The sequence below is a fragment of the Suncus etruscus genome, chromosome 16, assembly GCF_024139225.1.
Source record: "Suncus etruscus isolate mSunEtr1 chromosome 16, mSunEtr1.pri.cur, whole genome shotgun sequence".
In the NCBI taxonomy this organism is placed as follows: Eukaryota; Metazoa; Chordata; class Mammalia; order Eulipotyphla; family Soricidae; genus Suncus; species Suncus etruscus.
Genome location: NC_064863.1, coordinates 79,684,901 through 79,700,287, shown reverse-complemented (window position 1 = coordinate 79,700,287; position 15,387 = coordinate 79,684,901). Strand labels below are relative to the sequence as shown.

The window sequence follows — 15,387 nt, the reverse complement described above, 5'->3', positions numbered from 1 at the left end:
ATAATGAGTGAGCTGAGAGCTTAGCTTTTAGTTAAATAAAGCAAATGGGATTTTAAAGAATGAAGAAGAGTGACTGTTTATATTTACTTATATTCAAAGAACAAATTTCAAAATTCCTTTGCATATGCACAAAGAAGACATAAGGACATAAAATACATATATATATATATATATAATTTAGTTTATGTGATTTAGCTTTTTCAGCTTAGTTCTTACATTGCATTGTTTAGTGATATGTCTAGTATATAAAATATATAGAAACAAATCACTAAAAGAGTTTACTAATTTATAAGCAAACTTACTATTATTAAAATAGTAACAACAAAAATTATTACTACTGGTCAGAAAAAATTCATCTAGCTAAATCCTTTCATATTAAACTTTCTAAATATGTCAAAACCAACATATTTTTAAGAAATGTAAAAATAGATGACTTAACAATCAATAACAAGAGAAATTGGAGACATCAACACTGGTCTGTTAACTCTTCATTGATCAACCAGGCTAAAACTCAATAAGAACATACAAGATTGGGGCCAGAGTAATAGCATGGATAGCATGGATAGCGATAGCATGGTAAGGCATTTGCCTTGCATGCAGAAGGATGGTGGTTCGAATCCTAGCATCCCATATAGTTTCCAGAGCCTAGCTATTGTGATTAGTGCTGCAATAAATATAGGAGTGAGGAAGGGGTTTTTGTATTGTGATCTTGTGTTCTTAGGGTATATCCCTAGGAGTGGAATAGCTGGGTCGAATGGGAGCTCAATTTCCAGATTTTGGAGGAATCTCCATATAGCTTTCCATAGCGGTTGGATTAGACGGCATTCCCACCAACAGTGGATAAGAATTCCTTTCTCTCCACATCCCCGCCAGCACCGATTGTTTTCATTCTTTATGATGTGTGCCAATCTCTGTGGTGTGAGGTGGTATCTCATAGTTGTTTTGATTTGCATCTCCCTGATGATTAGTGATGAGGAGCATTTTTTCATGTGCCTTTTGGCCATTTGTATTTCTTTTTTATCAAAGCGTCTCTGTTCATTTCTTCTCCCCATTTTTTGATGGGATTAGATTTTTTTTTCTTGTAAAGTTCTGTCAATGCCCTGTATATTTTGCATATTAGCCCCTTATCTGACGGGTGTTAGGTGAATAGTTTCTCCCACTCGGTGGGTGACTCTTGTATCCTGGGCACTATTTCTTTGAGGTGCAGAAGCTTCTCTGTTTAATGTATTCCCATCTATTGATCTCTGCTTCCACTTGTTTGGAAAGTGCAGTTTTCTCCTTGAAGATGCCTTTAGTCTCAATGTCATGGAGTGTTTTACTGACGTGTTATTGTTATTCTATATACCTTTTCCTTTAAAGCTGGTTTTTCATCTGTGAATTTTCTGAGCTGTTGTTTATCCATGAAACTATGTATCTTTCCTTCAAACCTGAACGTGAGTTGGGCTGGGTGCAGTATTCTCAGTGAGGCACCCATTTCATTCAGTCTTGTCACAATATTCCACCACTGTCTTCTGGCCTTGAGACTTTCTTGTGACATGTCTGCAGTAAGTCTTAGGGATGCTCATTTGAATGTAATTTCCCTTTTTGATCTTGCTGCTTTCAGTATTCTATCTCTATCTGTGGGATTTGTCATTGTAACGAGGATATGTCTTGGGGTGTTTTTCTTTTGGTCTCTTTTAGCTGGTACTCTTCAGGTATGCAAGATTTGATTGCATGTAGTCTTTAACTCTGAGAGTATCTCTTTGATGATGTCTTCGACAGTAGATTCTTCCTGGAGATCTCCTACCTGGGTCTCTGGGACTCCAATGATTCTTATGTTGTTTCTGTTGAGTTTATCAAAGACTTCTATTTTTCATCTGTTCACATTCTTTAAGTACTTTTTCCATTGCCTGTTCATATGTCTTAAGGTTCTTTTCCAATTCCTTCTGTGTTGAGTTTTTCTGCATCACATCTTCCAGTACTCTGATTCTCTCCTCAGCTGCTGATACCCTGTTGGCGAGGCTATCCATTGAGGTTTTCAGTTGAGCAACCGTGTTTTTCAGATCTGTTATTTCAGTTTGGAGTTTTCTGATTTCTGTCTTTGTGTTCTCTTCAGATCAATCTATGCTTTTTTTTGAGTTCTATGAACATCTTCCATATTTCTATTCTAAACTCCTTATCTGAAAGGTTAATCAGGTGGTAGGATTTTATTAGGTCATCTGAGCTTTCGTCTTCATTCTCTGTGCATGGTGTTTGCCTGCGAGGTTTCCCCATTGTCACGCTTGTAGTGTTGTTTTTTCCTGTGTGTTGTGGTGGGGTTCATTGGTTAGAAAGAGTACGGGGCCTCTTCTGCTGCCTCTAGTTGACAGTTTTTTGGGGGTGTGCTCCCTAGGCCTCTGAGTAGACCTTCAGGGATTCAGAAGCACAGGCAGACAGGTGCAGGAGAAGTTTCCCTTGAAGTCCTCAGAGTGAACAAAGGCACAGCAGGGCGGAGCCTCTGCAGGCCAGAGAGCTCAGCTTATGGGAAGGTGACCACCACAGCCAGTATTTACTCACTGGGCAGCTTCAAAATGCAGTTCTTTGGGGGTGCACTCCCTAGGCCTCTGAGACCTTCAGGGACTGAGAAACACAGGCTGACAGACACAGAGAAGTTTCCCTTCAATGCCTTGCTCTTTTTATTGTTTTGGTTTTTTGGGGCCACACCCGGCGGTGCTCAGGGGTTACTGCTGGCTGTCTGCTCAGAAATAGCTCCTGGCAGGCACGGGGAACCATATGGGACACCGGGATTCGAACCAACCACCTTAGGTCCTGTATCGGCTGCTTGCAAGGCAAACACCGCTGTGCTATCTCTCTGGGCCCCAATGCCTTGCTCTTAATTTTAACAAGAACCTGAGGGCTTTTACCCACTCTAACAAGAATAAACACTTCAGATGTTTACATTAAATGATAAAATTAAAGACAAGTTTCATTCTCTTATCTAAACAGTAACTAAATTTTCAGAGAGTATTTTAAGTTTATAGTTGAATAGATTAATATTATAACATGTAAGTGGAGATACCATAGAAGAACTGTATAAGCATACATTCTACTTTAATATATGTGTATTTAAGATATCAAACTGAAAATTCTTCTAATAACCTTTCATTTAAACAGCACTGTTTAATGTCTAAAAGGAAAAAAAGGGTCAGGAAAAGAGAGAGAGACAGAAAGAGACAGAGAGAGAGAGAGAGAGAGAGAGAGAGAGAGAGAGAGAGAGAGAGAGAAAATGTCTGACCCAGACACAGGCAGAGGAAAATTGGGGACACTGGTAACATGAAATGTTCATGGGTGAAAGGTGGTGTTCATTGTATGACTAAAACTCAAACATGGACAACTTTGTAACTATGGTGTTTAAATTAGAGGAAAAAAATAAATTGCTCTGGGTTTTTTTTTACACAATCAATAATAAAATAAACTTCAAACTTTAGAAATTGAAGGTGTGTAAAATTTATAATTCAATCATATCCTGGAATGATTATGTCAGAATTTAGTCCCCATTTAAAAAAAAAGTTGGGGAAGGCAGTTGTGCTCAGGCTTTTCTACTGGTTCTCTGCTCAGGAATTACACTCCTTGGAGCTTGGGTGCATATACTATGTATTAAGGATCAAACCTGAGTTGGCAGACTGCAGGCAAACATCTTCTAGCCACTATACTATTTCTCTGCCCTCAGATTCCAATTTCTTTCAAGGAGGAACTATCATTAATAGTTTAACCATTACTGGCTTTTGATACTAATATATTTAAATGTCTGAAAGTTCTTTTATTGTTTTAAATGTCTCATAGTTTCTGCACCAGCTTCCTGCTTACCCATATATATGTGATGTTAAAGTCGGAGTTTCCACTGCCCTTTAGCAAATCTGAATGTTATGCTGAAAAGTGGAAGTTCATAAAAAGAAACATGGAAATTAGTTATAATTACCCTGATTTATTTTACTGCACTTTTCTAAGAGTGATGTGTTCAAGTGTATGTTGACTCAGTGCTGATGAACATTTTGCCTAGAAATATTATTTATTTTGGTCACCGAGTCTGACTGATAATTAAAATATATAAATGTATATATGTACATTACATAAAATGTATACTATACTTTATTGTTATTTATTATCTATTATTAGCTTATGTTTATATACACACTATAATATATTTTTGTACAAATATGTACCTAATGTTCTTAATTTAAATCAGCTAGATTCAATTGGAATAGTTCGCTATGGTAAGTCATAAAAGATATAGAATTATAAATTAGTGATAATTTTTCTGTGACTATCCATACAAAATTAAATATTATTGACAGATTATATTTTGTAGGTGAACAGTTAGTTACTGATCAAAACATGTTCATACCATGAATTTATCCCATTGAGGTCAATAAAATTTCAGTTTAGTCATAGAACTAAAATCATTATATATTTTTTTCACTTGCACATCACTTTCAACTTATTAAAATGCTCTGAACCAATTAAAATGCTTTAAACACATTTTAATATAATTTTAAAATTTATGATATCAGTTTGGCATACATTTAACATGTAGTTTAAAAAATTGATCAAGTTTCTAAAACCATGTATAAGATGAATAATCATTATATGAAAATATCTGCTCCACCCAAAACACAAAGCTATCACTTTACCACCAAAGAACAAACCTTCTGGATTTATTTTAGACACAAGGAAGTTAATATGTACAAGGTCTAATATGACCTAATGTGATGAAATTATCAAACATTGTTCTAGAATTTCTTTATCAAACATTGTTCTAAAATTTCTACTTGTCAAAGGTGAGGCTTACAGTTAATGAACACTCTCTTATTTAACATGGGCTCTGGCTAACATCAGAGAAGCACATATCACAGCTCCTAACAAAGTTTTCTAGTTTAGTCATCGTAGTTCTTAGCAATCATCTTTCCAGATTTTATGTTTGTTAGATTGAGTCTATTCTAAGATATATATATATATTTTGATTAACTAGACTCAAAGAATTGTGATATAGAAAAAAAACAGTAATATAACTGTTATCCATAGTGGTCATGGTGAAGGCTGGAATACCTAAGATTTCACTGACACTCTTATTTCTATGTTATAAACCAAACATTTGCATTCCCTCAAATTCATATATTAAATGAATCCTCAGTGTGGTGGTGACTGGCTCTGAGGACCTTGGTGAATAATTAGATTTAGATTAGCTCAGGAAAGTTAGCGTTTCATAATAGGAACAGGGAACAAGTCACAGCAAGTAAAACTGGTGCTAATGAATTCTTGCTCTGGCTCTTCATGACATTTGCCCTGAACTCCAAGTACAAAAACTTCAAAAAACACCAATGTGAAGACTTGAAAAACAACTGTTTATCACCAGACACTGAATCTTTGAATGTCATCTTTGACTTGTAGTCTTACTCTATACATGCCTATTGCTACCCAGTTTATGCTGTATAGTAGATAGTAGCCTAAATAGACTAAAACATCCCAAACTCACACAGATCACATGAGGAAATCCATTAAAACTTTTCTTTTATACTACTGTAATGACTCATTCTCCTCCAATTAAAGAAAGGCAAATCCATAGGAAAAAAAAAAGAAATATCTTCTTTTCTATTTCTTCTATTTTTTATTGCTCATTTAATATTCAAGTTCTATTACTTATTTAGTCTTCAAACTCAATGTAGTTGATCAAATCTAGTACAAGTTATCAGTTTGATATGATGTAAATGGTAGAATATGGAGGCAGAAACTGATGACCGTTTTGGGTTTGCTCACCAGAGTGTACAGTGGGCAAATGAATCAGGCCTGGTTCAGGAGGCAAGTGTTGGAGGAAACACAGGAAGGCTTTGGCTCTCATGGACATTGAGAGAAGAGCAGGATCAAAACTGTCCTGTGGGCTTATCTGAAACCAATGGACTTACAATATCACTAGGGAAATGACAATATCACTAGTGGGAAATCAACTGTTCTGAAGAAAGCAGTATTGAGAAAATTTATTAACCCTTGAAGGAACTGTGGTACTGTTCTTCTAGGAGAATCATAGCCAGAATAGTTCTGGCTAGGGAAACTGCATTGAAGGTACCTAGATAGGCCTGTGTTCTAACACCTGGAACTGAAGAGACTTGGGAAAATAAAACACACACACACACACATACACACACAAACACACACACACACACACAAAACTGGGGTCAGAGTGATGACACAGCGGTAGGGCTGTTGTCTTGCATGCGGCTGACCAAGGACAGACCTCGGTTCGATCCCCCAGTGTCCTATATGGTTCCCCGAGCCAGGAGTGCTTTCTGAGTACATAGCCAGGAGTAACTCGTGAGCGTCACTGGATGTGCCTCCCCCAAAGAAAACCACAATTATATGTCCAATTTGTCGTTAATTGCCAATAAAAGATCCACTGAGTTTGATTAGTTGTTCAAACTTTTAACCCAAGTACTGGGCATGAATATAAATATGTATATGAAACAAACAAACAAACAAACAAACAAAAAAGAAATAGCACATTTAAGATAAATGAAAACTCTAGGAAGGAAGAGAAGCAAAGCATCAAGGTAAGGTCACTTCAAGTGCAACAAAATGTTGTAGGACACAAATGAAAAAGGAGGAAATGATACAAGGGAAGGGAATGATAATGTACAGAATCAGCACATTTGCATTATGTTCTAGATTTCAATATTATTTGAAAATGAATCATTTTTAGACCATAGAAAATGCATTAGTCGAGAATCAAGGAATTGCTTAACGTGTTAGAATTCTCAGCTAATGACACAATAGTTCAATAATAAATAGAAAATCATAAAGGGTTACTCTCAAATATGAATATTACAGGGATTTTAGATAGAAAAAATTCTAAAATGTTAAGGAACTCTTGAACGGACTAAATGGTATTAATAAACACCAGTTAGAATTAAGGAAAAAAAAGAAAAATATCACTCCCCTAGGTAAGCTAATAGAAAAAGTTACGTGAAGCACCTACATACCTAAATTTATTTTCATTTTATTTTTTTTACATTTTGAATTTTGGGTCAAAACCAGAAGCAGTGCTCATGAGTAACCCTGGAGATAAGGGGGTTAAACTAGAGTCAATTGTTTGCACATAGTGTCTTATATCCAATACTACCTCTCTAGCTCTAGCAGGGGCCCTCAAACTTTTTAAACAGGGGGCCAGTTCACTGTCCCTCAGACCATCGGGGGGTCTGACTATAGTAAAAACAAAACTTATGAACGAATTCCTATGCACACTGCATATATATTATTTTGCAATGAAGAAACAAAACAGATACAAATACAATATGTGGCCCGCGGGCCATAGTTTGAGGACCACTGCTATAGGATCATCACTTAAACTATATCACTTGTTATTTGCTAAAAAATAAAAAACACTGAGCTAAAAATATTATCTATCTATTATCTTGGTAATGAGTTAATATTTTTATTGGATAGTATGTCAAATTTTATTTTTACTATTATTTTAAAAAATTTCTTGATTACATTTCCTTTCTATTTCATTGCTTTAGAGAACTATCATTTTAATACTATAGCTAGCTACAGTAAATGTGATCAATTAAAAACTTTTTATATACCTTCAGGTTTAAAAAAATAGTGTCCATTGTCAATCATGCTACCAATTAAATATTACAAAATATAATATTTGCTTTGATGTCACATTTAAAATATTGAAAAGCCACGGTCAATTTATATGTCTATAATTTTTACACATTTTTGGAATAATATAATACCATATTAACATAAATATCGCACGGGGTTGGGGCCAGTGAGGTGGTGCTAGAGGTAAGGTGTCTGCCTTGCAAGCGCTAGCCAAGGAAAGACCGCGACTGCAGTTCGATCCCCCCGTATACCATATAGTCCCCCCAAGCCAGGGGCAACTTCTGAGCACTTAGCCAGGAGTAATCCTTGAGCATCAAATGGATGTGGCCAAAAAAAAAAAAAAAAAAAACGGACAAAAATATCTCAGGGGTCTAAAAAAAAAGTGTGAGAAGTGAAGCAATTGTTACTCAGGAAGCTGCTCTTGCTGACCCTAGTTTGATTCCTGGCCCCAGAAATTGTGCCTTGAGTTCTGCTGTGGGTCACTCCTGAGCACAGAGTCACAAGCTCAAGGCTTCCTCTAAAATTCCATTAGCTAATACATTTTATTATTCTAGCTTATCAAAGTAAAACATGCTTTTGTTAATAAGACAAATACGCTTTTCCTTCATTATATAATCAGATTTTAAATCAGAGTAGAATGAGATTAAATAATGTACTTCACAAAATAAAATGTGGCCATAATCTTACTGATTTTTGATAAATACAACTAAAATATCTAATTGTGGTTCAATGATCCTTTAATAGCAATTATATAAAATTCCATGCACAATATAAGACATTCTATTGTTTATATATCAAATATCAATACTGTCTGAAAAACTGTATTGAAAGATTTATTACTATAGAGTTAAAACTCTGATCATTGATCACATTAAATAATTCAAACAGGCATTATTAATAATATTAATGTTAGACAGTTGTTTCAAGGTTTACAGCAAATAACCTTGAAGGAAAAATATATCTGTGGGACAAATACTGTAATCACTTACCAGCTCTTTCTGAAGTTGGAAAATTAGTTCATCCCTCTCTTTTAGTTGCAGCTTTAGCACCGAACATTCATCTTTCATTATATCCTATAAAAACATCAAAGAAATGGCAATAATGGCTTAGCATTTTCACTCTGCTCTTGATAAGGAAAGACAGCATCATAGAGTGGAGATAATTGCATATGACTAATGATACTGAAATGTCTTTTACTGTGAAATATATTTTTCATAATATGTTCTAAATTTGTAAATAAAAAAACTCATATTTCCAAAGAGGTTATTGTATTAAATATGCATTCACACACATAACACACTTTTCTCCACCAATAAATATCAACATTTGTTTCCTAAAAAAAAAATCAATTTGTCTTAAATTCCATGTTTACATTCCAGTAAGTAAATAATTAATGGAATAAAAGTAATTATACTTTAAAAGAAACACATAGCCTACCATTTCCCCCTTGCATAACAACTTCTAAATTCTTTCACTCTAATCATGTAATATTTCTTTAAGAAAGCTTAATTAGTGGTATTTATTTTCCGTCTGTTCATACACTTAGTTATAGTTGGTTATAGTTAGTTTCAACTATCCAATATTTATAACTGCTATCATTCTATAATTATATTTTTCATATTAAACAATTCATCCAAAACTATACTCTCTAAGCTTCAACTTTTACAAGTGCTGGTACTATCTTAGACTCTTTCTGATTCAACTCTCATTTTAACATCCTCTTCATCCCAAGCATTCATTTTTAATTTCTCATATTACCTGTTTCCTTAAATAATAACCAGGAAGCCATCCTAATCTCTTAGTTGTTATTCACTTGGGACCAATTTTGATATCAAAATGTTAATTATATGCTTAATGTTTCTTAGACTCACTCATTTCATCACTAACACGGGCCAGAAAACAGTATGGTGGGGGGGGGGGGGGGAAGGTTACTTTTCTTCTAAGCAGCCAACCTGGGTTTGATTCCTGGAATCGCTATTATCTCTGACTCCCATAAGAAGTGATTGCAGAGTGCAGAGGTTATAGGCAATGATGCAAAACTTCCTAATCTTTCTCTTCTGATTATTTTTCTTTTTGCCAGTCTTTATATATTTTTTTCTCTGTCTCTCTAACTTTCTTTATTTGCAGGAAAATAAATTTGTAAATGGGTATTAATGTCATTATTTCTTAATTTTGCAATGTTATCATCTATCTTAAAAAAATATTCGGGGCCTAATAGATAGCACGGAGTATGCCTTGCATGCAGGAGGGCGGTGGTTCGAATACTGGCATCTCACATGGTCCCCCGAGCCTGCCAGAAACAATATCTGAGCGTAGAGCCAGGAGTAACCCCTGAGCGCTGCTGTTTGACTCCAAAACAAAAACAAAAAAAAATCAAAAAAAATTTTTTCTTTTTTTTTTTGCTAAGTTGAAATGTTCCTTATAGGCTGATTTCACTCAGTGCTTTCAGTGCTTGGTGGCTTAACCTAGTAGTTTTACACAGACTATGCAGTGCTGGAGATGAAATCTAGGTCTCCAGTACACAGAATAAATGATCCAGTCCACCGAGGATTTTTTTCCCTAGAAAAGCAAGAACTCTTTTGTATATAGTTTTCATAATATGTTATTTGCTTATTCTGTATGTGGTTATTTCTAGAGCTTGCTAGATTTTCTTTACCAATCATGTACTTGGTTTATTCCAAAAGAACTGAAATAAAAAAATGTTTCAAGCTTTCTTTTTTTTTCCCTGCAACTGCCTGTTTCAAGTATTCTTATTCTATCATTGTGAAGTGTATACCCAGATGTAGTATCTCTTATTCCAGTGCACAGAAATTATTCAGTAAACAGAAAAAGACACTAGCTTTCATTAGGCAGAAAAGTATCCATAAAGAAAGAGATATGATAATATTTTGTTCTTGGAGTTTCAGTGATAAGGAATTCTGCCTTTACAACACATAAACTGTTTAACTCTGAAGAACTGAATGAGTCCTGGGGCTGGAGAGATAGCATGGAGGTAGAGTGTTTGCCTTACATGCAGAAGGATGGTGGTTGAATCCCAGCATCACATATGGTTCCCTCAGCCTGCCAGGAACGATTTCTGAGCCTAGAGCCAGGATTAACCCCTGGACGCTGCTGGGTGTGACCCAACATCCCCTACCCCCAAAAAAGATTGAATGAATCCTAGGGGCCAGAGCGATAGCACAGTGGTAGGGGGTTTGCCCTGCAGGCAGCTGACCCTGGCATCCCATAGGGTCTCCTGAGCCAGGTGCGATATTTGAGCGCACAGCCTGGGGTAACCCCTGAGCAACACCGGGTGTGGCCCATAAACCATAAACCAAAACCAAAACCAAAACCAAAAACAAAAAAGGATTGAATGAATTCTTTCAAAATTCACGTTTGAATATTGGCTTAATTGTTCTGTTTTAGAGCTGTTTTAGAACTGGCCTGAAACATCTAAAGTATTCTAGAAAAATACTAAAGTACTGCCTCAAACAATTATTTGAGGTGTATTAATATTTTGAGAAGCTGCCTCCTCCATTGCTGCTGATTTGTTCTTGGTGGACCCTTTTCTCCAACTTCCTTTTGTTGTGGACTGTTGCTTGCTACCAGTTTCGGTTTTTGAGAAACCCCCAGCTTGAGGATATTTCCTGAAATGTGACTGCTGACAGCCATTTTTCAGACTCCACAAGACTATGTGGTAGGGTGAAGCTGTGCTCCAGATTTTATCCCCCCCACGACTATTGAAAAGACTTAAAGGGGATATGTATATCCCTTTTGTATATTTCTTTAGATATTTTTCCTTAATAAGCATAAATATTTTTGTCTATTTCCTTATGTAGAGGTAGTTTTTCCTCATTCCTCTTTTGAGATCTGATTAATAGTAAAGTCTAGTAAGTAAGTTTCTCTTAGGTTCTGAGTTCATGTTAGAACTAGGTTATAGGGATAGTTTGGCTTGTTATTTTTACCTCCATATACACCAATAGTATCATGTGGCATTGCTCCTTTTTGCATAGGTACATTAAAAAAAATAAAGTGTTTTCATTCTTATATAGGCATTTAATAGAGGACTTGATTAAAATAAATTTTGCATCTTAAATTACAGGTTTACTTGCAGCTATAAGACAAAAGCTACATCTATCGAGGCATTCATGCACATTCTTCATCAAATTATTCTTCTTCAGTGGACCTTTCAAATGCTGAAATTATGTTTCTTTATATTAGAGACAGATGAACACAAGTACAGAGAATAAATTCTCTCACTATAGTCTCCCAATTGCCAGTGGTATATAAAATATGGATCCAACAAATTAACTTTTGTTAGACCTGAATTTTCTATTTCTTATGGTAGTAATTTTAAGCAGTATAATGTTCAATTTAATATAATTTGAATTATACTGTTATCCGGCAAAATAGTGCTATATTTTAGAGAGAATTGCATGAATGTAGTCTTTTAATGTATTCATCCTGAGACAGTGACTTTTCCCTCCCATCCCCTAAAATATGAAATAAAGAAAAATTAATAAACTTTACTCAAGAAAGCAGCTGACTTTTATTAGGTTTTAATTGTATGTCAGACGTGTTGGACAAATTATCTCCCATAGCCCTTTTTTTGTTTTTGTTTTTGTTTTTTGGCCACACTCAGTGATGCTCATGGGTTACTCCTGACTATGCACTCAGAAATTGCTCCTGGCTTGGGGGATCATAAGGGATGCCAGGGGATCAAACCGAGGTCTGTTCTAGGCTAGCACACACAAGGCAGATGGCTTACTGCTTGTGCCACAGCTCCAGCCCATTATAATAACCCTGAGTTTGGAACTTGCATTTTGTGATGAGACAATGAGAAAATACTGCATTTAATGTTAAAATAAGGTATTCAGTCTCTTAGAATTAACAGTATTAGATCTCTTAGGTCCAAGATCTAGATATTTAAATACAATGCCCCCTTTGGAAGACACAGAAAATATGTCTAACATTCTTAGATGTTTTAAAGCATTGCAAATTTAATTTGCTCAAAAGTCCTACTATGTAAACACAGTTTTATTGTATGTATTTTATACACACAAAGATACTCAGGGATTTAGATACATCTAACATCATCATGCTTACAGGTGGATGGCAATAGGTAATACAGTTCTTATTTAAACCAGGGATCAAACCCAAGTCAGCCACATGCAAAGCAAATGCCCTACCCTCTGTGCCACTACACTAGCCTCAATGATAGTTGCTTAATTATGTAAGTACATAAATAGTGTGCCAGAAGCTTGTTTCCTTCAACATTATTTTCCCAGTGACTGGTACAGTATAGGCATTCAAAATTATTTGAAAAATATATGATGGATTAATAAGCCTCCATAACAAAGGATAACCTAAAAATGCTCTAATGACCCCCTCCCCAAATAAACAGAAATAACATGGAACAACATCAAAGCAAAAAGCTTCTGCCATTTAAGGTTGTGTTTAAAATCAAGACATATAACAGAAGAAGATATCTATTTGCATACCATGCATCTGCAAGGGGACTAATATATATGTAAATAAAGTACTGATAAAGTTCAAATGCAAAAAAGAGAACCTCATCAAAAAAGGGGAAGGAACTGAATAGACACTTCCTCGAACAAGATATTCAGGGATATGAAAAAGTGTCCATTTGCATTACTCCTCATAGTGCTCAAGGTCAATCCATGCATGATATTGGGAAATGAAATAAAGTTGGCTGCATGCAATGCATGTGCCTTAACCCCGAGCTATATCCCTGGCCCCACATTTTGAAATATTTTGAGAAATCTCCATATGCATTGTAAAGAGTGAGATAGAAGTAACATTTCCTGCAGCAGTGAATGAGGATTCCTTTCTCACTGAACACCCAACAACAGTTGTTGGGAAACTTACATTCTGAAACATCAAATTATACTGAAAATAAAATAAATTCTCTCTTCCTTTCCCAAATATATTATCTCACTATTAATGTTTGTAGTTAGAAATTATTTGTTCATGTGCTACACAATGCAGTCTTATTGTTTCTTGTACAATCATCTCCAGATTAAAGATGATTTTATGAAATAATCACTTCAATGTTGTAGCATCAAGTACATCACATATATGAAAAAGCTAATGAAAGAAAAGTATTATGATTTGATATTTTGAGCAGTGCTTGAGCCTCTTTAAAGGGGAAACAGGCTTTGCTTATTACCAATTTATCTCAATGTACTCAATCATCATGCTCAAGCAATCTCAAGAGGCAAATGTGGAATGGGTTTGTTTCATCTTAGTTCAAGGGATTATAGTAAAAGATCACAAATGATTTTTTCCTCTTTAGACTCAATTATGGGAAAACTCAAATAGAAAAAAAAAGTCAAGAATTAGTTCTGACAGAGCTTCGAAGCTATAAATTCATTAAAATCACTAATGAGCTATTTGTGATTAAAAAGCACATTCATAAAATCTTTGAGGCTAGGGGCCGGAGAGATAGCATGGAGGTAAAATGTTTACCTTGCATGCAGAAGGACAGTGTTTCGAATCCTGGCATCCCATATGTTCTCCCGAGCCTGCCAGGAGCAATTTCTTAGCATAGAGACAGGAGTAAATCCTGAGCACTGCTGTGTGTGACCCCAAAACCAACCAACCAACCAACCAAACAAACAAACAAAAATTTTGAGGCTTGAAAGTTGCCGATTTTAAAATTTGAGAAATAGTTTTTACATAAAGCTTTATCAATGATCTTTTGGGATTAAGAATGGGTGAGATTAATTAGCTAACTATAATTTTTAGAAAATGGTACATGGATGACAATCTACTTTAATTCATGATATTTCAGTAGAAAATCATTTTATATGACAAGGCCATCACTAAGCATGCCTGGAAAACATTGGGTAGTAATCAGGCTTAATATAAGGCACCTTTCATTAGGCAATATAACTGAAGGCACTTATAATCAACAAGGAACATATTAAAGAGATAGACATAGCAAACTGCAAAATATAGCAATTCAAAATAAAGTGATACAATAGTATATAGAGTGTTAGACTAATATTATGGCAAATGATTTAAGAATCCCACGTTAGACATTGGTGATGGGAATGTTGCACTGGTGAAGGGGAGTATTCTTTACATGACTGAAACACAACAACAATCATATTTGAAACCAAGGTGTTTAAAAAAGGATACTAATAAAAATAAAGAAAACTCTGATAAACATTAAAAAAAAAGGATCCCAGGTTTATTTGAAAAATATCAGTGCAAACTTTTTATGACTCAGAATCACTAAGTAGTAATAAAAATGATCGGACTTAAACACCAAACCCTAAGCCAACGACAACAGAATCCATACCTAATCTACAACAAGCTAGACATGGAGGGGACCACTTATACTAGCAGCCCCAGGGGGAAGGGAGAGGGATAGGAAATGCATGCTGGGAACAGGGGGTGGAGGGAGGACAACTTTGGTGGTGGAAATTCCCCTGATTCAATGTCAATATGTACCTAAAATAGAACTGTGAAAGATTTGTAATCCACTTCGGTCAAAATAAAAATTATTAAAAAAAGAAAAAATATTAGTGCAAATTTTTATGACTCAGAATAATGAGAGGTTTAGTTAATCATTTGTCCAACAAAATAATTCTTCAGCTGTTTTTTTTTTTTTGTTGTTGTTGTTGTTTTTGGGCCACACCCAGCGGTGCTCAGGGGTTACTCCCAGCTGTCTGCTCAGAAATAGCTCCTGGCAGGTACGGGGGTGGGGGTGGGGGTGGGGGTGGGGGGGTGGTGATATGGGACACCGGGATTCGAACCAACCAC

The 15,387-nt window shown here is 35.5% G+C and overlaps 1 protein-coding gene across 1 annotated transcript in view; it reads right to left on the bottom strand.

Moving 5' to 3' along the window:
• Nucleotides 1-15,387, bottom strand: part of CCSER1 (coiled-coil serine rich protein 1) — an 809,928-nt gene that overhangs the window by 546,863 nt on the left and 247,678 nt on the right. Inside the window, exon 7 of the mRNA XM_049790093.1 lies at nucleotides 8,607-8,690. Coding sequence (XP_049646050.1) covers nucleotides 8,607-8,690 — 84 coding nt within the window. The remainder of the gene's footprint in view (nucleotides 1-8,606; nucleotides 8,691-15,387) is intronic.